Genomic DNA, 23,727 nt, shown 5'->3' on the forward strand with positions numbered 1-23,727 from the left:
GGATAAAAAAAAACATCTCTTCCGTCAAAATGAATATCCACTTAGGTTTGCCACCTCCTCTCCTTTTACTGAGTGGGATTTTCCCTCTTATTTTCTCCCTTCTCTAACTTCCCTCTGTCCCTCCCTGCCTTCTCTCTCCTGTCTTGTGTAGTAAAGTTTTTCTTGGTGTTTGACGCGACAGCGAGGCATTAGCGCAGACGGGCTGCTCATCCGCTCAGGGTCAGTGCACAGGGCATGGAAGAGAGGGAGAAGAGGGTGGAAGCGGGGAGAGATGGACTCTCTACAGCCAAGTTAGAGGGGGCAGACAGGGCCAGATCCTTAGAGATGTGTGTTTCTGCGTGTGTGCGTGTTCTCATGCACTGCAGTTGTGCATATGTTTGGTCGTTGTATTGATGTATCTGCTCTCCACAGCTTTGCTTTAGAGGTCAACAAACAAGTACAAGTCTCCTCCGTGCTCACTTGCAACTTCACATGAGCACACATTTTCTGTCCTTCTGGTCTGACTGTCTCGTTCACCATCAGAACAAGCCATGTCAAACCCAGAGGGATCAACGGTATGCGATGTGTCCTTATGCATCTTCCCACTGTTGTGTACTGGTGGAATTTCAGGGTAAAGAAAAGTGCTGTATTGGTTTGTGAGAAAGTACTGCGCATGTTTATGATGCAATAAAGTATGTGTTCAGAGTATCAACATTTCAAGGATCCCAAAAAAAAATATAAAAACACTGCGTCAAACACGAAGACGTCTGATCCCCTAGAGGGAGCTCTGTTCTGAGAGAAAAGACAGCCAAGGAAATGCATGCATAATATGCAGAAGGTGTGTGCGCATGTGAATATGAATGTGTGTTTGCATGCATAAGCAGAAATGGAAATTTTCTTCTCTCTCTCTTTCTTTCTCCCACTCTGTCTCTTACCCCGCTCTGGTGGTTACAGGTAATATCCCTCTGCGATTTGAGAGAGAGTAAAAAAAAAAATCGAGAACCTATTCCCAGATATCCCAAATTCCCAGATCAATGATTCCCTTCATTACAGATGGGAATGTTAAAGGCTTGTCCAAGTGCTCCCTGTCTGCTGTTAATTAATCGCACCTCTCCCTGCGCCCCTGAATGTAGAAAGAGCAGGGAGTGAGGTATTCACTTTTCCTCCAGACTTCCACCTTTCCTTAAATCCCTCTCCTCCACTTAATTGACATTCAAAGCACTGAGCTCCTTAAGCAGTGCTTTGAGCACTAAGATTATGCCGTTTAAACTACTGCTTAGAAGAAAGGCATTGGCCTCAGTGTGTTTGTGTTTATTGTTATGCCTGTCCATTCAGATATCTTAAATTCAAATGATTTTATATGCCATAAATTAGAGAAGTAGGCAGCCGGAGGTTGTTAAAACATTGTTATCCCTTAAAAGAAGCTGCTTATTTCACATGCAGTAGAAAGGGACCAGAATGACAAAATCAGGGTGACGAAATAAACATTATTAATGAACAAATATCAACTAAATAAAGAAAAATATACTTTAGGTTGCCCAGCAGTTTCTCTTATACACAGTCCCTTACAGCCTGTTTTTCTAGGAGGAATTTCAGGCATAAATCTCACACTTTTAAAAAAAAAAACATAAAACTCCTGAGGCATACTGGAAAACAAATCATGAGAATATGTGCAAAAGGTTTCATGTATAATATCAAGAACATGCAAAATAAAGCTTCTATCCATTTATATAAAAATTACAAGGATTGGATCTAACATCTGTTGGATCTATTGCCATAAGAAAGGAAGAGCTTTTGGTAAGTGGTCAATTCGATTTCTCATTGAGGGTCATTGGCTGTATATGTGAGGTAGTCAAACCTCACATATACAGAAAAAAAAAAAAAATTGAAAATTTGGAAAAAGACTGATTTGATTGCTGATATCCAGAGACGCTGGTCGTTAAAGATCATTGAAGACAGTTAAAAGTTGTTGTTTTTTTACCTGGAACAAGAGGGTAAGACTGTGGTCCGGATACATTGGATCCTAGTTCTGTCCCTGTGCCAGGATTGGCCAAACTGTTCTTCATCTCGTCCAACCCGCCTGCTAAAGAAGCCATTGCTGAGTAGTCCGATGTCTGGAAAGAGTCAAGAGGAAAGGGAAAATAAAAATGGATTTATTAGACAACAAATCCAAACCATTATATTCTGTGTAGGTAACAACATCAAGGCACAATTGCGGCCTGTGCGTTGTACAGCTTTGAGCGATCTGTTTATTATGACAACAGTATGTCCTACAGGTTACACTTTCCTCACAGCGATGGGTAAAGCAGCTTTTCCTATGAGCATGCACACACACACACTGATGTACAGAAACCCACCTACAGCTGAGACTTTATTGATCTGTTTACAAAGGCAGGGATTTACTGTACAACCAAGTCCAACAGTCTATAACCGCGGGATCAGCTTGCTCTTTCTCTTCATCCGCCTCATCCCGGCGCTCAAACGGTACATACACAACAAACATATATTTACACACATACACAGACTGTGGCTATAAGACAAAGCCTCTTGTGTCCCCAGATAACGATATAAGAATGGTGATTATCTCAATACGCACAAACACACACACTCATATCCAATGTCGTGAACATTATAGGAAGCTACAAAACCACACACAGAGGACGAGGTTAGTGAGGAAACAATATGGGCTCGATGTCTAGTTCTAGTCAATCTATTTCTTGTGAAAAACTCAATTGTATTCAGGAACAGGTTTGAAGGATGTTTGTTTCATTGTAGATATCAATTAATACTATTATTAATAAGTTCTTTCTTTAAAAGAGCTGTTCAAATCAGCTCCAAAGCATGCCTAAAGAACAATGTTAACATGCCCAAATTTGTTAGGCATTGTTTAAATACATATAGGCAAAAAGTATAATTCTGTTCTAATTTGAAAGGATAACTTACTTCCAGGAGTGGAATCTAAATAAAATTGGGACTTTGTATTGCTCTCTTCTTACCAAACTTTTGTAAAGACCGAATTTATAGAGTTGAAGATTAATAACTTTTCCTGTCCAAGATTTTTCTATCTGATCTGTGAATATCTTAAACTCCTGTAGCGCCATTAGAGATCATTTGCCACAGGTTGACTTTATTCACTGAGAAATTCTGAAGTTGATTAATGTTACTGAATTCAAGGTTGAATTCTAGGTTTGCCCGTTTTCTCATTACCGTTGATCTGGTCCACCTGCTCCAGCTTCTATTTAACCAGCCTTCTACCAGTAATCAGTGCCAGATACCTCGAGCCAGTGGTGAGGGTGATTCAGCGTTACCTTGGTGCTTCAGATTACCTGATCCTGACCTGTTCTGCCTCTCAACCACTGAGCCTGCCCTCCTGTCTGATCTGCTTGTCTATGGGCTCCTGCTGGATTCTGTCTGTTTACTGAACTTGGAACTGAACCTGGATTCACCTTCGGAAACTAGGACCTCTGATCTGGTGGTTCTGAATCTTGAGCATGTCCAAGGTTTTGGCTTCACCCTCTGGATTTTCCTGCCTTTCTTCGTTCTGCTCAGATCTGATCCCCTGCTTATTCTCTATCCTCTGAGACTGCAGAGTCTGGGAATCTATGAGCAATGCCCGTCTTGTTGTCAGCTGACCGGTTGGAATCAACCTTGTTCCCCAGAGCCGTGGACTGAACTATAAAGAAAGGTTTGATTCACGTTTTCATAATCATCCTCTGTCAGATTAAGGTGGTCACTAACATCCTGCAAAGGTTTCGGCCTTATATGTCCTTGCTGTAACTGCAGATCCGCCGTTTTTGAATTAACGTTTTTGAATTATTTGACTGTCTGTCTGCCTTGAATACTGGATCCCCTGTTCTGAGCCCTGACAATACTGTAGGGTACAGATTTTATTTAAATAAGATTTTGAATCGACGTGATACTATTCTTCCAGTTGATTTCACATGCTACATTATATTGGTCTATCACAATGTAAATGAAATTACTTTGTGTTTAAAGTCACAAATTTAACAAATATTTCAAAGGAAATAGGAATAAACATTTTAGGAAAGATTTGATGTCACCTCTTAATGAGGGGAACATTCTTAGTAAAAGATGGAAACAAACAAATAGCTATTTTTCTAGAGAAAGTTTAGATGCAGCCAGCAAGCATAACTCACACCCCAGGCCAGTCCCTGTGGAAAAAATAAAAACTGTTCCCTCACCTGTGTTTGACCCTGGCTTTAAGCAATCACCTATCCATCCTCGTGTCTCTGAAAGATCTCTTATTGTGTGTGACAATCTGTGGGTGGTTCTAGTAATTCAGAGAGATGATGCCTGTTCCGATAGCCAAGAATATATGGATTAAACACCTAAGACTGTCTGGGCAGGAATGTCTATGGCGGGCCAATGACCTGTCTTCACTTGAGTCCCTTTTGTTTTAGAAATGTCACTTTTCTGTAAAAGGTGAAGACTGGTCCACATTTATTGATTGTGTGAACAGTGAAAAATTGGGTTATAGGACATTATCTCACCCTTTATCTTATTTGGGAAATCATCGATATAGACCTGAGCAAAGGTGTGATGAAAAATGGGCCAGCTCTTTCAGAAACATAGTCAGTAGAGTGGAGGGACAGAAATGGACCAAAATTTTTCTCAAAGAATATTTATTTTTATAAAATGAGGATAAATTATAACTTAAATTTTTAAGTCATAATAAACATTTACCTGTTTCCTTCTTTCACAAATCCACAAATGAGTTCAATATGTTGCTGTACTGCATTCAAGAAGAGTAAAAATAACAGCTTCAATCAGTGCCTAGGTTTGGAAGCCCCTCTATCAATTTAATATGCTGAAAATATACAGCTACTGTGAGCTGAGGAACATACTTTAAGCCTCAGCTGCAGTCTTCTACATATTTGGGCTCCAATCCCATTTAACCAGCAGACTGCAGCGGGAGCCCTCTCATCTCTGTTGTCTGCTTTAATAGTGTTAAAGAGCTCATCAATTTCTATCATAGATTTGTTTTTGTATTTTTATTTGCAGAAAGTATAATTACATTAAGGCAGAGGCTGGTAGCTGTTAAAGGCTTCATCTTACAAGAGCAATCAGTATTTTTCTTAAAGTGATAAAAGGAGGGTTTCGCACTGACCCTTTTAATATGTCTGCATCCGTGTGTAAGCGTAGGTGATGGTTTGTGCTCACTGACCTCTTCAACACCCCTGTGATCGTCAACACAACACAACCACTGGACTGTGACCTGCTAAATAAGAGCTTACTCTGTACACTTACACACCTCTCTTTCTGGAGCTTTTTAGACTTCTGACATTAAAGACTACTTATTTACCTCTTTCAGACAGAGATCCTGCAGTTGTTTTTCTTTTCTAAACCATTTAAACATGCCATCCCTGCATACCCCCCACACACCAGCACCACAACCAAATCTTGAATAGTCTGTCTTATGATAATAGCATCTAATGTGTCCGTGTATCCATGTGTAGAGCCAGGCAGCAGCACCAGCCGGGAAGAAAAGGTCTGCAGTGGTAATTGGTCATGATGAAGTTTGGCCAGTCGGGTGACAGGCCCGCTAAGCAAGATGGATCATTCTCATTCGCACCCGTAAATGTTGTCAATTCCACCGCTCATACAGCGCCATCAGCTCTCATCAAAGGAAAAGGGACGCAGCTGCGGGGGCTGAGGAGGGGGCTGATCTGGTTGGGGGGGTTCTGGGATAGGTAATGCCGTAGGGGAGCTGCACAACTGCGCAAGATGGAGGGGAAGATGGTAGAAATATTTGGACCTCGTACAAACAGTTAAAAGTAATCACATATGATAAGTCTGGGGAAATCTATATTTAAGAAGGTCCCTTTATTCTACATTATCAAAATCCTATTAATTGTCATGGTCTGTTGGACAAAAAGCTACCACTGTTTAAAGCCAACAAAAAAGCCCAGAAAATGTAACTAATTTTGTTGAAGATTAAAACCTAACTTCACATAACATGAATAGATTTATACATAGCTTCTGATGCACCAAACATTACATTAACCTTAAGATAAAAGTTAAAATTCAACATGTTCTGCAAAGCAGGGGGGCGACTGGGTATGTTACTCTTATCGTAAAGCCTCTGTTCAATTGTTTTTTTTATATAAATGTGATCAACGCACTATTAGCATCCAAAGTGTTTAAATATTTTATTAGCTGAATCAAATTAAGTCCACAAAGAGCTTTCACATAGTGCAACATGAAATTAATTTATGTATGATGCACCTCAATAAAATTTTTGGAGGGATCACAATATTTTACATCCACTAAAAAAATCTACTGCTGATTTCGGACCAAGTAATAAATCTTCTTATCTGTCGGGTACATAGAAGTATAAAATTATGTGTGAAAAAAAGCATTCAATTTCAATAGGATATTGATAAACTGGGTGGTTCAGACATTTCATAGCCCATTGATGACACTGTTAATGTTTTTTTTTTTTTTATAAAAGTACATTCATGTAATTTCTAATTGATTATTTTCTGATTCTGTTAGCAAAGATTTCTGAAAAATATTGTTTTCATTTGGTATAGATTTATTTTTATTGATTATTCAATAAAACAGTTATCTGACTAGGAAAATTAACTTGATCCTTTCAGACTGATACCAGAATTGTTATGGTTCTCCCCTTTTGGGACTTTGAGTTTTTTACTTTTCACTATCTATGTAATTCTGTTTTGTTGATCTTTGGTTTATTTTCCATTTTGTGTTATATTTAAGCCAGTCTTTAGTAACTCTCTGTTGCCTCCTTGTGCCTGTCTCCTCTCCTCTAGCTCCCTTCTAGTCACTTCCATCCACACCTGCTCCATATCAGTTGATAACCCCAGTCTTTGTTCTGTCTCCCATATATACTCTCCCTGTGCAGCCTTCAGTGCTGCTTCCTTGTTGTTGTTAGTAGCTTCCTCGTCTCTGGCTCCCCACGTGAGTTTTCCCTGATGCTTGCTGGATTTTTGGTTCTCAGTATTTTTGTTTGGTTGTTTGCCTTAGTTTTTCATTAAACTAACAAGAACTCATCTCTGCCTCACTCTTCTCTGCATTTGCGTCCTCAAGCAACCTCGCCCCCCTCATCGACAAACATGTGTAATAATAAAATAATTCATTTCAGACTGTTAATATTTTTTGAAACCTGAAAATTAGTTATGCATCCTTATAAACTAATACATGACTGCATTTATGTTCTAACTTAAGCGTCACTTGAAAGTTTGATTTGATCAAATGAAAGCTTATCGGCAAAGCTTCCCAAAGGACTATAACGAATAAGCAAATAAATTATACATCTAAAATAGACAAATCTTTTAAAGTATGGGTCATTGTAACATTTTCCCTGTGTTACATGTTGGCTGCATTTTTAGGTGCCTGTGAGTTTCATGCCTTTTCTATTTTACACACCAGATTGCTTTGAATATGGTAAGATAGAGTTTTAGAGTCCAAATCCACATCATTGACAGATGAGCCCCCATCATCCCTCTAAAACACACACACATACACTCTCATACAGAACACACACAGAAGCTGGCTTGGACCATTTGCATAATAGTATTTCTCTTTTTCTCCATTTTCCAAATAGGTCCTGATTTCTCCCCCCGCCTCCTGATTCCCTTTTCCCTCACCACATTGTCTTGTGGACCCCTGATGGAAAACACTTGGCTATAAACAAACACAATTCCCTCAGTGGCCCACAAACAGAGACAGGGATTGTGGGGGAAAGAATTTATCTGCACTCAAACTGAGCATGGCAGCAGTGGGGAGGATACTCATTTTCAGACAGATAACCCACACAGACCTGACTCTAAGGGGAGGTAGTATAGTTATAATACTTCAAATAAAACATATGGCTCACTTTTCTTATTTATCAATGGGATACCCTCTTTACAAACTGTTATCCTTTAGAGGATTATTGTCAAATTACTGCAGAGAGAAAGACACTGAAAGGAAAATCGAGAACCTTTGTTCCTTTTATGCTAAACCAACACTAGAGTATCCCACTCATAGGTGTTGGTACCCAGCCTCTGAACAATAATCTATTAGCAGGGCTGTATTCAAAAGGGTCTTAAGGCTGGTCTCATTCAGATTATTAATAATCTTGGATGGGCAAACTAAATAAAAAAGCTATAAGAACATTTCAGGGGTTTTTTTAATCATATGGTTGAACTTTAAAGATAGCTCAGATGAAAGAAAATACATCTTTATCCACTTAAGGATTTTTTAAAAGCAACTAATAGTGCTTAAATACATCAACAAAGCCTTTTTTTCTCTATCTAAAAATAATAATTTGTTTAAGAGCATTTGCATATAGAATATAGAAACCATCATTGATGGCTTTATTAGTCAGGAGGAGATCAAACAACAATCCACTTTGCTCTCATAAATCTGTTAATTTATCTTTTGGTTATATTTCTTACATAAAGTGTTTCAGGTGAGAATGATTTTAGTGATTACATCTGCGGCTGTAGAATACAAGAAAAACAGGAAACTGATTTATTACATTTATTAAAGTTGTTGTATTTGTTCTTTTTAATCAAACATTCTCTCCCCTCATATTTTTTTTTTCACCTTATAACTATATTTTCTTACCTCTCTCCCCGATATTTTCAGATCATGTTTCCTTGGTATAACACATGGCAGCGAATGCACACATCGTAGCCTTTCAAATATTTAAATAAAATACTTGTTCAAGCAATGTCATTGATGATGCAATGGCGATTGCAATTGAATACATTTGGTTGTTCTAATGACCTGAAATGCAGATTGTCCCATTGCATACTGTACAAACACTGAATGGATGACACAAAGTTAACACTTTTGTCAAAGAGAGTAAAATCAATCTTAAGCAGAGAGAACAGACCTGAGTAAACAAGTTCAACCTTTTCAGGTTAGAAGCTCCAGGAGAAGGATGGAAAGAATTGTTATAACTAAACATATTAATAAGCAAATAAGCTTTTTTTTTTATTTTAGAGCAGAGTTCTGGATGTTTTTTAAACCTTAAAGTTTTTTTTTATAGTATAAATACTTCAAATGTTTGAAAACATACACAGTGACATTCTCAATGTTAGGATAAGGAACATACTTCATAGATTAGATCCACAAAGCAGATTCTCTCTATGTGAACCTCGTCCCTGCTCTCTTGGCTTATCCTTTCATATCGGAGCCAATTCAGCTCTGTGACTACCGAGAGCCAACAGAGGTGTAAACATTTTCTGTCTTTTATAGATTTTCTGGCTTTATGAGAGGAAAAAAACAGAAAAACAAGCCAGGCTGCGTGGTGCAGAAGTGGGCATTTGGATCCTGTTCTTTAAATGGGTGGGGGCCCAGTTAGTCCGTCTGATTTATCAGCTGAGTAATAAGAAGTGATTGAAGGGAAATTCAAATTCAAACTCCCCCTGACAGGCACACATGCGAGCATGCACACATATATTATCAGCCCAGCTTAATAGACTACAGGGAGAGGGGAACAGGAGCAGAAGAGGGTGATGAGATAAAACAATGGATTGTTTGGCGGAAAAGTGTAAAGAAAATAAACAGGGAGGACGTATAGCTGAGGCTGAGGATTCCAATTAGATTTGCCATATTTCCTGGCTTTTTAGCTGAAGACAAACCATAGAAAATAGGCCTCTTATAAGCAAAACACTTGGGGAAAAATAACTCAAATCATAACCTGTGTTTGTTAGAAATGTATTGTTTTGCACTTTAGTTTCTCTGCTTGCTCCTATTTGCTCTTTTTTTCCCTCAGATATACAAGCATTGACTCCTCTACATGCATCACCTCTACAGGCACGTATATTTAAAGCTGTCAGTCTCAACAGCCCCTGACCCTATTTGACCGTAACCCCACCACACATTCGTTAAAACGCATACACCTTAGCTCACATACCAAAGCGGCTAAGCTGTAGCTGTCACTGTGTCAGTGCTAAGGGTGTGACTGTCAATCATCCTCTCTAGAAAAAAAAAAAAAGGGGGGGAGGAGTGGATGACCATGGCTGGATTTCTTTGTGATGCACATCCGAAAGCCAGTTTGACCTCGGGGTGATCCAGATTTTAAAGAGATTCATTCCCAACCCTGACCTCAACGGCTTGACCAGGCTCAGAGAGGACACTGACCTACGATTCACGGCTGTTTATGATCTCAGGTCTCAGTCTATAGAGCTACTGCAGCCAATACCTGTCGACCTCTTGGCCCAACCCGCCACCCTTTCCATGTCGGTCAAATGGAAGTGAATGGGTTAAAAAGCCAAACTCTGCCCTGTAGGTCTTAGGCTGTAACCTGTTTGTGGTTACTTTACTTAGACTACTCTGGGGTCTGTCTGGCCTTGTGTCCTTGACACTGACTATATTAATACATGGGAGGTAGGACCTCAAAAACTCTAGAGGAAAATAGTCATTTTGAGATATTGTCCAAAACGTTTCCCTAATTCTGAGAGCAGAGCGGCACACTGCAACAACAGAAAAAGGCAGATGGAATACAAATGCTAGTGTGGTCACATTTTGTTATGCAAATTACTACTTACACCTGTCTATTTCACTGAGATTTACATTAATTCACTGCTGGAAAAGGGTGGAAGGTCAATTAGGATGCAGCATTAAGACACACGCACATCGCACACAGACTTTCTAGTCTCTTGTCTCTCACATGCACACACATATGCAGTTCATTCCCCCTGTGCATCAGCATGCAGGATTCCTCATATCCATCACTGCCCTGGAAGAAGCAGGAAGTGAGGTCATAACGTAAGCCGAGTCGATATGCTCATTAACCCCTGCGGTGCATCTAGATTAACTGAATGTCGATAAAATACCCTGACTGCGTCTCAGCAGAGTGTCTATCAGACCACGGGAGTCCACATCAGGCAAACGCAAAAAACAAAAGTTGATTGACACATTCCTCAAGCACTCAGTGAACAAGCTGGGCGAAATTAAGAGCACATGCAGATTGTGCAACTCTGCTGCACAACAATTTGGATAACATTGGCATGGCATGGCAAGGCAAAGCAGGCAGGCTTTTTCAGCTGTAAGCAAAGCTCCTTTTGTTAGCTTGCAAGAACTTTGAATATGTTATCTGACAAATCACAAAGGTCTGTATCAGCAGCTTTTAATGCTATTAGTCAGCAAGCTTCAGAGTTATAGCATCAAAAATTCAATACGGACATGTTTCATACCAACATTTAAGTCTAGTCATAGTCTTTTTTCATTTTGTCATGTAATAACTTAGGAAGGTCAATATATTTTTGTTTGGTAGATAGATAAAAACAGTGCATGAGTATGAAGTGGAAGAAATAAATGTAAACGTTCTCCTACAAACATAGATCTGATTGTTTTAAATGCAGGTCTTTTATATTGTAGCTTTGTCAGCTTTGTACCTCTATAGATAAATTCCAAATTAGATTTAGGCCTGGACTTTGACTGTGCCATTGTAATGCATTAATGGTCTTTGGTATTAACATTTTCATTTCAGGTCAGACTTATGTTCACAGTCAAATTCCTCCCAGGATTACGGTACTTTGTTTGTAACTCTATTTACAAAGCTTCCCTGTCCATAGCAAGAAACATATACCGGTACCAAATTGAAAGTTAAACTTTTGTCTCCTCTTACCAGAAGACCTTCTTCCACATGGGTACCTTGTTCTCTTCCTGGCTCGAAGTAATCTAAACTTTGGTCTTCTGTGTTTATTTTCTTTTAACGATACCTTTATTCTTGTAACTCTTCCATAAAGACTAGATTTGTGGAGAACACCACCAATAGCTGTGCTACTGACCAATTCCCCCATCTGAGCTGTGAATTTCTGCACCTCCTCCTGTTGGCTAACCTGACAACAGCCAGATGCATGTCTCACTCCGCCTAGCTCCGCTCATGTGTCATGTGAGTGGAGCTGGGCGGAGCGAGACATGCATCTGGCTGTTGTCAGGTTACCTGTTGGCTGCTTCTCTGATTAATGCTATCCTACCTGGCTTGTTAACTCTGGTCAATGGCATCATCTTGGATGACTGTGTCATATGATCCAGTGGCATCATATGGCACTGGACCATATGGCATCTATGATCCATAACTGGATCATAAATGGAACAGAACTCTGTCATATTTGTCTACCTAATAGCCTAAATCTGCCTTTACAGAATTGTAAGATTTATTCTTAGAATAATTTATACTGGATTTTTTATTTATTTTTTTACAGTTTTTTAAGGCAATTGGTTGCACAGAAGCTTATTTAGAGGCATCTAAAAAAAGCGTGGCCTAATTGGAATACTAGCTTCACTCATCAGTTTTTATGGTACTGAAGGATTTTTAAATGCATGTAGTTTCCTTCCACTTCACATTGATGCACAGATTTTTTCTGCTCTTTCGCATAAAATTCTAATTAAATGTGTTGCATATTTTAAGCCTAGTCTGTACTGGTGTAAGTACAAACCATCACTAGTGCTTGAACTGCATGGCCGTTTTCACCAGCCTGAAAAATGCAGAATAGTATCCATCACAGAATATCTTAAAGAGCTTTTCAGAGTTTGTCAAAAGGCTCCATGAATGAGGATGATTTATGACAAAATAAAAGCTGAACACTAGTTATTTTAGTCACAAACTCTGTGGTGATAAGTTATTTCATGTAACAGTGCTTCTTGGCAATAAATGCTACACCTCTGAGAAGTCTGTTAATTGTCTCTAAAACGGTGCCACGCCAAAAAAAGATAAGTAAGAATTTGTTTGTTGAGTAGCAGAGTTGAGTATGTGGGTTGCACACATTAAAACTGATAAATCATCCATTTAAAAGAAAAGTACACTTTAACATGTAAGCCATTCATAGCCAAACACTGTTGATGCTTGTCACCAGCATGGTCAACAATTGTTATTGGATTGCAAGCCATTCCTCCATCAGCATTTGGGGCAAGTCACCCATTCTGGCATGAACATCACGTTCAAACTGGTCCCACTCATGTTTGTTGAAGTTCAAGCCCATCTCATCCTCTCAGCTCCTATCAGGAAGTCCTCTCTGATAAATCCCACTCTCTGGGGTCAAGTGTTGACATTTTGAGGATAGAGTTTATTCCCTAGGAGGGGTGGTGTAAGATTGCCAGTGGCTCAAGAATATCTTCTCAAAGTCTTTCAGCGTCCCTGTAATCATGATCTTGTTCCTCCAATAGAGGAGATGCCACCCCATACCATCAGCAGATAGGATGGGGCAAGTTTTTTATGGCTGCAACCCACATACTCAGCTTTACAGCTTGACAAATAAATGCATTTTCCTTGCAAACGTGGCTCCATGTAAGATCTTTATGCCACTGTTGCAATAATGAAAAAATGAACAGAACATGAGTTTACTGACTTTTTGTATTTTAAGTGCTGACTGCTAATCTATGGGGTTTGAACCAAGTTTGAGATCAGGACTTTACACTTTTCAGCTCCTTTCTTTTCCTCTAAATGTGGCCATAGTCAAGAGCCTGCACAATGCCTTGCCCTTACCTTGCCAGCGTCAGGGCTCAGATAGAGCTCAGTGGTGGTTTGGATTGGACAGGTTGGTTGTCTGTCAAAGAGGCGGTCCAATACCTCGATCTGCTGTGGCGAGAACAATTCCCCTCTCATCTGCTTCCTGAGGAAGTCCCGCCCACTGTGACCATGCCCATTAGCCAGTGGTGACTCCTGCAAAACTGTGAGGAGGGAACAGAAAATAGGAGTGATGTTAGAAAGTTTTTAGTGTGATTACATTTTAAAGGTGGGGGGATACAAATTTAAGAGGATGAAGGGAATCATTTGATAAAGAGCATAGGAGAATGAAAAAGGTGATAACAGGCTCGAACCCAGGGCAGATAGTATAAGTCTGAGATATGGGAGAAAAAAAGTTTGCGGCCTTAAATAAAGCCAGTAAACTGATTCGGGATTGAAAGACTTTATAGACTGAGAAGACTCAGAAGAAATCGCATACAAATGCAATCCATTACCTAGCATACGCTGTCTCTTCTTCTTGATCTCTCAGAGGTGCACCCTCTACTCTCATATAAACACAATCCTACGTTACGTTTGTCGTATCACCCATACACACATGTACACACAAATATATATGGCTTTGGTATCAGTATTAGACTGTGAGCTCTTGTATCCTGCAGTTATTGCTTGGCTGAGGGACTGAACGAGACAATTATAAGAACTCTGAGGAGTCGCAGCCCACAAATGATTAGAAAAGAGAGAACGAGAGAAAAAGATAAAGAGAAAAAGGGGATGAGGGTGAAAATCCCCCGCTATAGAGCCAATTCATTGCTTCAAACTGCTCCTGAGAGCCTATTTTAGTCCTGGGGGTCACTGTGTGTTTGATGTGTGTCAGAGAATGTGTATGTGTGTCCCGGGTAGTTATATGACAGACAGGTTGAAAAGAGGTTTGGGACTTGAAATTCTGATATTTTTTCATTTGGACTGAAAATACAGATTTATTTGTGATAGGCTTTGGTTTAAGAGAAAAAGGAGAGATGCAGATAAAAAAAATAACGACACAAAAGAATGGATGAGATCTAGAAAGTAGGAAAGCAGCTATAGAACTATTATTAAAAAGCTGGTTTATTTCTCAATAGCCTCAAAGTTAAAAGCAAAAAACAAAAAACAAAACTGTACATCCTTAGGACATTTTTGGTTTGGAAAATCCAAACTAGTGTTATTTCCGACTTTTTGACTTTCACAAGATGTTTTGTGAAATCATTACAAATCCATTTGGGTGAGGGTTTTGTTATATTCTAATTATTTGATTTTTTGTAAGTATTTAAAGTATGGGTAAAGTCAGGGTTCTATCTGCGTTAATTGCGACACACACTCAGACGACCTGGTTTCTGCACATAAACCAGGCTTAATGCAGATACTCTAGTGGCAAAGTATTTGCTCATCTGCTGATGCACTCATATCAATCCAAGTGACATCTCAGTCCGAAACAACTTAGCGTTTTACGCTCTCGCTCTTCCTGTATCAAAGATGAAATCATTGATTTGAACAGATGTGATAGCAGCAGCTGCGGGTTCTGTCCTGCTACACTGCTATGGTTATTTTGAGGGCAGAGCAGCTCTTTGTTTCATCACAGAGATAGACTATAAACACTATAAGTATTTGCTTACCCATCCGAATTATTAGAATCAGGTGCTCCAATCACTTCCAAGGCCCAGGTGTATAAAATCAAGCACCTGGGCACTAGTTTTACAAAACATTGTGATGGATGGGTCGCTCTTAGGAGCTTGGTGAATGCTAGGTTGGAACTGTGATGGGATGCCACCAGTGCAACAAATCCAGTTAAGACATTTCCTCACTCCTAAATATTCCACAGTCGACTGTCAGCTGTATCATCAAAAATGGAATGGAACCACAGCAACTCAGCCACAAAGTGGTAGGCCATGCAAACTGATGAAGCAGGGTCAGTGGATGCTAAACCCCATATTGCAGAGGTCACCATCTTTCTGTGGAGTCTATCACTATGTACAACCAAACTTCATGTGCTCTATGGGCGGACTGATATCATACTGAAACACCATCGACTAGGTGAATGAATAGTTTTGGAAACATAGTGTAACTTCACCATAAGCCATAAAACTGAAACATGCTCACCTTTTATGTGTCGATTTCAGTGGTTGAAGTTGAAGCGAGAGCAAACTTATTCTCATGTGTTTGTAAAGTTGTGAGTGTGTGAATACTATAAGAATTCAGCTTAAAGGTGAGGTTATTTTCCATGCCATGCTTATAAGGTTTTAAGCTTGTGTCCATGAGAGATAGTGGATCAACTGAAGGTTTTTTTTTAGATATTTTTTTAGCAAATTCCTTTGAAAATATAGAATATTAAGGCTAAACAGGGCCCTGTGCATCACCGGCTTAAAACCCTTAGCCTTCTGCATGTATTTAGAGTTAAAAAGATTTAAAAAAAAAAAAAGTTCTACATGTAGAAATCATTGTTTGTTTGAATATGTAGTGTATTGTGTATAAATGAAAGGAAAAAAAACCCTAACCCTAACAACTCGGCATAACTCTGAGCACTAAATGACTGGAAAAGTTAAGCTTCCTGTATGATTATCTGTGTATTGAGTGTGCATCAACAGGCATTAGTTATATACATATGCTACCATAACTGTGTGGTGAATTGAAGAAAATTTGCAAAAAAATGTTCACAAGTCTACTTCAATGAGTTTCTGTATTCTTGTTGTATTTCCAACTCAAAACATGGAAACCTCAATTTCCAAAAAAAGCAAAAGCATTGCATATGGCCCACAGTTGCATTGGATTAAATGTTAGATGTGTTTCTGCAGTTTAACCATCCAACCTCGATAAAACTGTTAATGTAAGCTTGAAACAACTGCTAGTTTTAGGTTCATTTGAAAGACTCCAGCTCGTATCTAAAGAGAGCACCTCTATGTCTTTCTCACAAACTCTTTGACAAACTCTTTTTCAGCACACAAACCCGCCTTCATCTTTTCTCCCACAAACACACACCTCGATCCTAATCTCTCTTATACTCCTGTAGTCTCGTCACACCTGCACTCATACAAAGATGCTGCGTGCAGTGCAAGTGCATGGTCCAGGTCTCGGGTGGCAGACCAATCAGGGGAGAGATAAAGGCAGTATGATGCTTTAGCCGGGTAACCCACAGCAACCCATTTAATCCCACTGGCCAGTCGCTGTGATGGAATTCAATTGATCAATCATGTAGCTCTGATGGCACCATTTCAGTCAGCTTATTGCTTTCTGCTTTCTCTCAGACACACACCTCTACACACACACAAGTACACTCTGAAACGCCAATCTAAGCTTGCAGCTGTAGCATACCCTCAAATGACTGCATAACTACAGAATGAAGAGCAGACTGCAGGACCTACTGTAGTTGAGCAAAAGGAACAAAGCTTTTATTTGTCATAATCAATATTGTCCATTCATGTGTGTGAATGTGTATGGATGGGTCTTGGCGCTGATGGAGGTGTGTTTGTGGGTGGGTAGCTTGATATCCGGCCGCTCTCATTGTATCCATGGATGGGTAAAGAAACTCATTGCCGTGACGGGTTAAATCCTATTCACTGTCAGGGACGCACACACAGACACACACATGCTTCCAGCTGCCTCTATCTCTGTGATTCGGTCTCAGAAGGGAAGCGTTTCTCTTCCCTCTTTTTCAGAGCAGAACAAAACAAACAATGAGCCTTCATTGTTCCCTTCTTTTTGCTTTTTTTTCCTCTCCCCTCCGCCTCTTCTGTCTTCTTCTCCGTTGCTGGCTCAACCAGCCTTTTTTTTTTTTAACAACCCCACAAGCAGTTTGGATTATTAAATCCTAAAACATGTTAGAATTAAAGTTGTCAGCCATTCAGCGTGCCTGCCGAGGGTAGGACATTACCTGTGTGGATCTAATTAAAGTTGACATACTGAAGATTATCTCAGTAGGACAAGTGTTATAGGTCTGACCTCACAGCTTTAGCTTGCAGCTGAATTTGTGTGTGGCTGTGTCTGTAAGGGTGAGTGTGTCTAAAGATCAAAGTTTTGGGAGGTGCTGAGCGGAGCCACGGTTGAAGAGCATGGATCTCCCCCTCCATCCGCCATAACTTTTTCTCACTCCCAGTTTCTTTTATTCGGTAAGCTGCTGCATGTCACAGTGGTTGCACAAGGGGGTAAGAGGTCAATGTGGCATTCTGGGTAAGTGCCACTGAATCAAGTTAAACTTCACATAAAAATACCAATTCATTGCAATTCAATGTCAAATGACTTTCCTTCAAATCTGATGAAAATATCTTGAAGCATCATTAAAAAATGAACACTGCGGTATCTGTTCCACCTATTCTGGAGCCCATGTCCATTTTGAATCCACAGAGACACACTCACACACGTGTGCGCACACAAGCAGCCTCAGCGTGCAACAAGAATAGGTTAAGGTACAATGGTACCCTTTTGGCCTCACAAGTCAAGTTCTTCCATTCACACCCATTCATATCCATTCTGCTCTCAGTCACCCCCTACTTCCCCTCTCTTTGGCTGGAGGGCACAGGTCGCCACAGGGTTTTACCCCCACACACTCCTCCCACCTAAACACAAACGCACACACATGATGCTGATTTTGCCTTCCTGTGTTCCCACCACTTGCACATCTGCTGTTCAAATGATAATGTTACTGTTCTGAAAATTAAACTAGTCCATATGCTATGCTTATGCTATGGCTAGGGTATATTTGCATGTTTGAATGGAGGTTAGTATATAGGGTCTACACATACTCTTCACCTCTAAGCTGGTGTCTTTATTTTCTTATTCTTTTTCTGTGATATATGTAGGTCTATACTGAGGAGTAAACCCAAGCAAGATGCATTTAAAAAAATCTGGGATGTGTGACATTACTTTGAGTTGCTAAAGCAAAATAATTGGCTTAAACCAACTGTTGGAATGAATGGAAGATCAAGGAATTACATTTGACATCTGTAACGCTATAGTTCAGTACAGTGATCTAAGACTAATATATTGGTATTTCTCAACGTAATGACCACTTTTTAAAATATTGCTCAAATTCATTGTCATAATGAGAAAATCAGCCTTTTGAAAGTGTGGAACTGTCATCCTTAAGCCCTTTTCCCACATACAGCCTTATGCAGTAACTTACTGGCAATTTACATCACTTGATGTATTTTTTTTAACAGCTACCTTTTGTTTTTACTTTTGAAGCTTGGCTGATTTTGCTTCTCTCTGAGGATAAATAGGGGCTCTGTCCCTCTTCACATTATCACTTCTCTAACCGCTGCGTAAAAAAGGTGAAAATCTCTCACCGGAGCAACAGGAAAATGTATAAACTAAAAATCTCACATACTTATTAAAGGCAAAGACTGAGTAAAGGTTTATACTGGATTATTAAAATAGCAGGTTTTAAGTTTTGAATACGTAACTAGAAAAGACAAATTTGAACTTTTCCAGAAAAGCCTCAATATTTTGTAGGCTGGAATTTTGACACAAATGCAGCAAGACTGATTGTTTTAGCCTAAATAAGGTAAATCAGACTTATTTGCCTCAAAAGCCTTGATGCCACGTCTAAAATGAACAGAACCACGAAACCAATGCCTAAAATATTTTATTTGCAGCAACTGTAGAAACACTCTGTATTTAAATAACTGCACTAGCAATATAATCACCATTTTATAAAACACCATTTTTTTTTTATCACAGAGGCATTAAGTTTTGTTCATATGACATTTAACAAGTGCAAGACAGCAACTCCACAGCCCTTTAGGTGGTGATAATACACTAAAAGAGTATTTTTTCACCACACAAAAGTGAAAAGTGAGCATGCAGGCTAGCATGCAGGTAGAAGTAAGCAAATATTCCTCACAACAGTAACTATGAAGTTAAAATTGACTCTACATCAGCAACCTTTGAATGTCATGAAAACAATGAGACCCAGGAGTGAAACATCTACATGCTTGTGGTAAGTGAAAAGGGAAATCCGAAAAAAATCACTATAGCATTAATGGTTAAAAAATACAAATTTTGTTTTTTTGATGAAATCATTCAGCCCTACTTTAAATGATCTTTTTATAAGAATAACAGCTCTGGATAGACCTCCATAGACCTTGTGCTGACACTTATCATTACACATTTATCAAGAGTAAAATTTACTCCAAAATCCCCCCACTTATTTACCTACATTTTAATACTGTGGTCTCTCCTTTTCCCTTAATTTGCTTTAAAGAACACAATGCTCCAATCCAACACGGACTGTCCTACTTAAAATATTCACCTATTTAGATAGTCATCTTAGCAAAGTCGACAAAAGAACAATGTCATTGTTGGCTTCATGTCCATACGACCTGGAGTATATGTGTGCGAATGTCGTCTCTCTGACAAACATATGGGCGTGCGTGTATGTGAGAAGCATGCTGTATTGTTTGTCAGAGTGTATCGGTTTGTCTGTCCATGTCAGTGCATGCTGTTCCTGCTGTCGCCCCTCGCTGTGTGTGTGTGTCATTATCCGGCGGGGGCTGCTCTAATGGAAGCTGTGATTAGCAATGCTGTTAATTAGACCACAGAGCCAACCGCGCAGACCTCTGCCATAGAAACGCCGCTGATAAAAAGCCCCCCCAAAACGTGACAGCGAGCAGCCTTTCGCCAGAATGAGGTGTTCCAGGCACCTTAGCAAAAACAGGAAATAACGTTTTGACCTCACTTATTAGAGTTAAATATTAAAACACTGTCGCACACTTACAGTAAAAACTTGGTGTCCTGCCTTAAAGTGCAAGTTTGTAGAAGACATAGTCAAAAGTTGCCAAAGAAAAATATTTTAAGTATTTTCCATGACAGTGAAAACTCTTGGCTAGAAGAATATCTAGTTCCTTTACAATCCTTGTTTTTTGTCAGAATTTTTTTTCAAAAAAAACTTAAACCTGTTCATGGTTTGTCTCATTCTAAAACTGTTTGATGATGAAATGATTCTTCTCATTGTCCTCTGTGTAGAGGCTGTTCCAGTTTGCATAATGCTATGTAATCACTGTACATTTTTTCAGTATGTGTTGCATTTGTCTTTCTATAAATTGACTTTGTTATTTAAAATTATGCTTTAATTTCCTACCAGAAATGCTACACAAGGCATACTCTGCCTCTGTGTTAAAGATATAATTATATCCTAAACTTAATACATGGTTGGCTGCAAGAAAAGCCATTAAATGTTTGTGATAATTGGCAATGAGGGCTAAAGGCGACTATAGACGAGTTGTGTTCACTCTACCTTGCAGAGTTATTGAAATTGAGCCTCACTTGAGGGTTTTTTTCTTGTTGGTTTGTTTTCTCTTTGCATGAAAAGCCTATTTAACTCACAGGCCACTTTGACTGGTCCTCTCCGAAGCGTCTTTTTTGGAGGTGAATGTGCTTGTGTGTTCTATATCATTCTCCTGCTGGATAACCCAAGTTTGGTCACAAACGGATGGTTTGGTTTTATCTTTTACTTTTATTTACATTGGCCACAGGAAGTGATCCAGGTCAAAAAGCAGAAAAGCAGTGCCAGATAGTTGAATTATTCATCATCTAAAACTATGTAATAGGATCTCAAATTTCTGAGGATCATTTCTTTTAGGAAAATAATAAATTGGCCTTTGTGTTCTCTCTGTTTTGTCAGTAGTGTTTTTTGCCTTGGATATCACTCTCTGAGGCCATTTCATCCCGATCTGTTTTATTAATGAATCATGAAAACTCAGTTTAACTGAGCGGTCTTTAGTGCTATAGAAAACTTGTTCTTCTGTGACCTGCTGGATAAGTCAATAACGTGTCTTGGAGTAATGTAGGAGGGTCAGACAATCCTGGGGAGACCCTGTGAGATCCTGATGTTTGTTTGAATTAAAAACCCTTAGCTTTGTTAACATTTCCAGACTGATTCTGTTGGTCAATTACTTGCTTTTCTCCTGGAATTCATTCAATTATGTAAAGATGTGTTCCATTATTAGCTTTTTAGATAAATCTGGGGTTTCTCTTCTTATTTATGCCCCAGGTAGAGAAAAACATTTTTTTATATATGGGTTCTTTTGAATATATGACTGTAGCTTCAAAATGCTTTTTCTTTTTTTTTTCTTTTTTGCTGGTAAATCCCAAACAAGCCCCAACAAGCCTGAAATGTTTAAATAAAGCTTTAAAGAAAACATTAAAAAACAGACCATCCAATGATAAGTGAATGATTAATTAATTGAAAAAGTTATGGGATTTTCCTTTTGGGTTAATTAAGTAAGTTAGTTTGAAGTGGTTTCACATATATTATGTCTACATGATAAAAGTGGATAAACTGGATAACCAAAAAGCAGTTAAGTGCTCATTCGGACTCATGTCTGGAATAAAAGTATTGGTTGTATGGGAAATACTAAAGGTTTTCCCAGTAAGTTTATTTGTGTGACTTTATTGGAGTTTAAGTCTGTGTTGTCCTCTGATGGGTAAGCAGGTAAAATCAAGCACATAATGTTCATATGGGATTACCTGAAACCCTCTGGAGTGATCTGAAAATTCATCAGTGGTGGGAAAAAGCAGCTATACAGGGTGTATATATGTGCTTGTGTGAGCTTTTAAAGAGAAAGAGACACCAAATAAATAAGGAGAGAGAGAGAGAAATAGCCCCTGGTGGCATTCTGTCACCCTGCTTCGCTCAAACATCTGGTGCTGTCTCATTTACTGCAGGAGACCGTCTGTGTGATGGCTTTTTAATGCCACTGATTCCACCACATACACACTCATGATCTCACACCCATCCATTTATTCAAAGCTGTGAAAAGCATGTGAGAATGCCTCTCAATATTAATACACGCACACACACACCTATACAGGTTCACTCTCATATTAGCATGCAACATTGATCCAGTATGACAGCACATATGATCAATAGAGCATGCATAAAATTGCTTCTCAGGTGGGTCTCCAGTGGAGCGCAGTTGGTAAACAAACACAGGTTTCTCAATCAAGATGTTTGGTTTACAGCTCCCACACTTCATATGGGCACACACCTTTGTACATGTTTCATTAATCTTTATGTTTTTAGTTGTTTTGATGCTATTTTTCAGTGGATGAGATCTTCCGGTCTCCATCACCACCTTGAGTGTTGCTTCATCTGGTGTATGTACTGTCTTAGGGTATTTTACATTTTTGCAAAAGCCATAATTATGGGAGAATACACAAAGACGTGAAAATATGAAGGACAAATATTCACCCTCATCTCTCTTCCTCTTGCCCACGTCGGCAGCAGAGCTGATTCCCAAAATGCCGCTGATTGAGTACGATGAGCCAGCAGAGTCGCTAGTGACCGCTGAAACCTGTGTAGAAGCTACGGACGTCGCTGCAAACAGAGCATAAGGTGAATTAAAGGATGTATCCGGAAATAAAAAGACTAGCACATCAAGTTCTTTTTTTTTTGTTACAAACATCCCAATAGTAAGAATACTGCATGTCATCCTGAGCCTACCCTTTAAGTTGCTCATTGTCTTTATATATTTGTATTTGGAAACTTTAAAGGTACAGTAGACGATGTTCTTTTTCCAGGTGGATCATCAAAATAAGTTGTTCTCCTAGTTGTCAATCATTCTGGTGATATGTTTACTACGTGCTCATCCCCATTTTTAATTACTGGGGGTGAGTCTGACATACTGGAAAAATCACAATTCTTCTTTTGGAAAGTAAGCTTGTATAAGTGATGCAAGCAGCAATATTTAAATAGAGCGTGCACAAGGAGAAATAGGCTCATGAATGCTCCTGCACGTGTTTGATAGATGTTACCTCTCAGGAGCGGCTACGGGATTGCGCATGTGATTTTTTGTTTTTTTTTAAGGGGAAAGGGCAGGTCTTTTTAAAAATTCACGAAAATCCTCCCCTACACCTTTAAATAGAACAAAAACACTCTAACTAAACTTCCCCTCAAAGGAAAAGGCCCACTGATGAGCTATCAGGGGTTTTCTGCTCCTTGTTGTCACCTGCTCTGATCTTCCCCCTGGAGGAGACAAGTTTCTTGATGGGCGACACAGTTGTCACTGCTTTAGTGACACACATACACTCTGTAACCTCCTGACACACATGCACAAATTGCAAAACGCAGTCAGTCACTCTTAGGTCCCTTATCTATAGGCGGACGTTGGGCTGAGTGACAGTATGGTATCCCAGGAGGGACAGAAAGGTGTGGCAACAGACGTCCTAATCCTCTCTCCCAATAGACCCCCCCATCACAGACAGACAAGACCGAAAAGGGAATAAGGAAAAAAAACAAGACAAACCGAAGGATCAGTCCTCTCAAGCTGTTA

At 39.3% G+C, this 23,727-nt stretch overlaps 1 protein-coding gene across 3 annotated transcripts in view; it reads right to left on the reverse strand.

Moving 5' to 3' along the window:
• The window catches only part of pax5 (paired box 5), a 61,685-nt gene that overhangs the window by 10,715 nt on the left and 27,243 nt on the right, over nt 1-23,727 (reverse strand). For 2 of the 3 annotated variants that reach the window (XM_015376246.1, XM_015376247.1), the window contains exons 5-7: nt 22,647-22,772; nt 13,448-13,632; nt 1,961-2,093 (exon numbers count right to left, since the gene is read on the reverse strand). In XM_015376246.1, coding sequence (XP_015231732.1) covers nt 1,961-2,093; nt 13,448-13,632; nt 22,647-22,772 — 444 coding nt within the window. The remainder of the gene's footprint in view (nt 1-1,960; nt 2,094-13,447; nt 13,633-22,646; nt 22,773-23,727) is intronic. The other variant, XM_015376248.1, reaches the window with a different exon arrangement.

Source organism: Cyprinodon variegatus, unplaced genomic scaffold (genome assembly GCF_000732505.1).
Source record: "Cyprinodon variegatus isolate N-32 unplaced genomic scaffold, C_variegatus-1.0 Scaffold131, whole genome shotgun sequence".
In the NCBI taxonomy this organism is placed as follows: domain Eukaryota; kingdom Metazoa; phylum Chordata; class Actinopteri; order Cyprinodontiformes; family Cyprinodontidae; genus Cyprinodon; species Cyprinodon variegatus.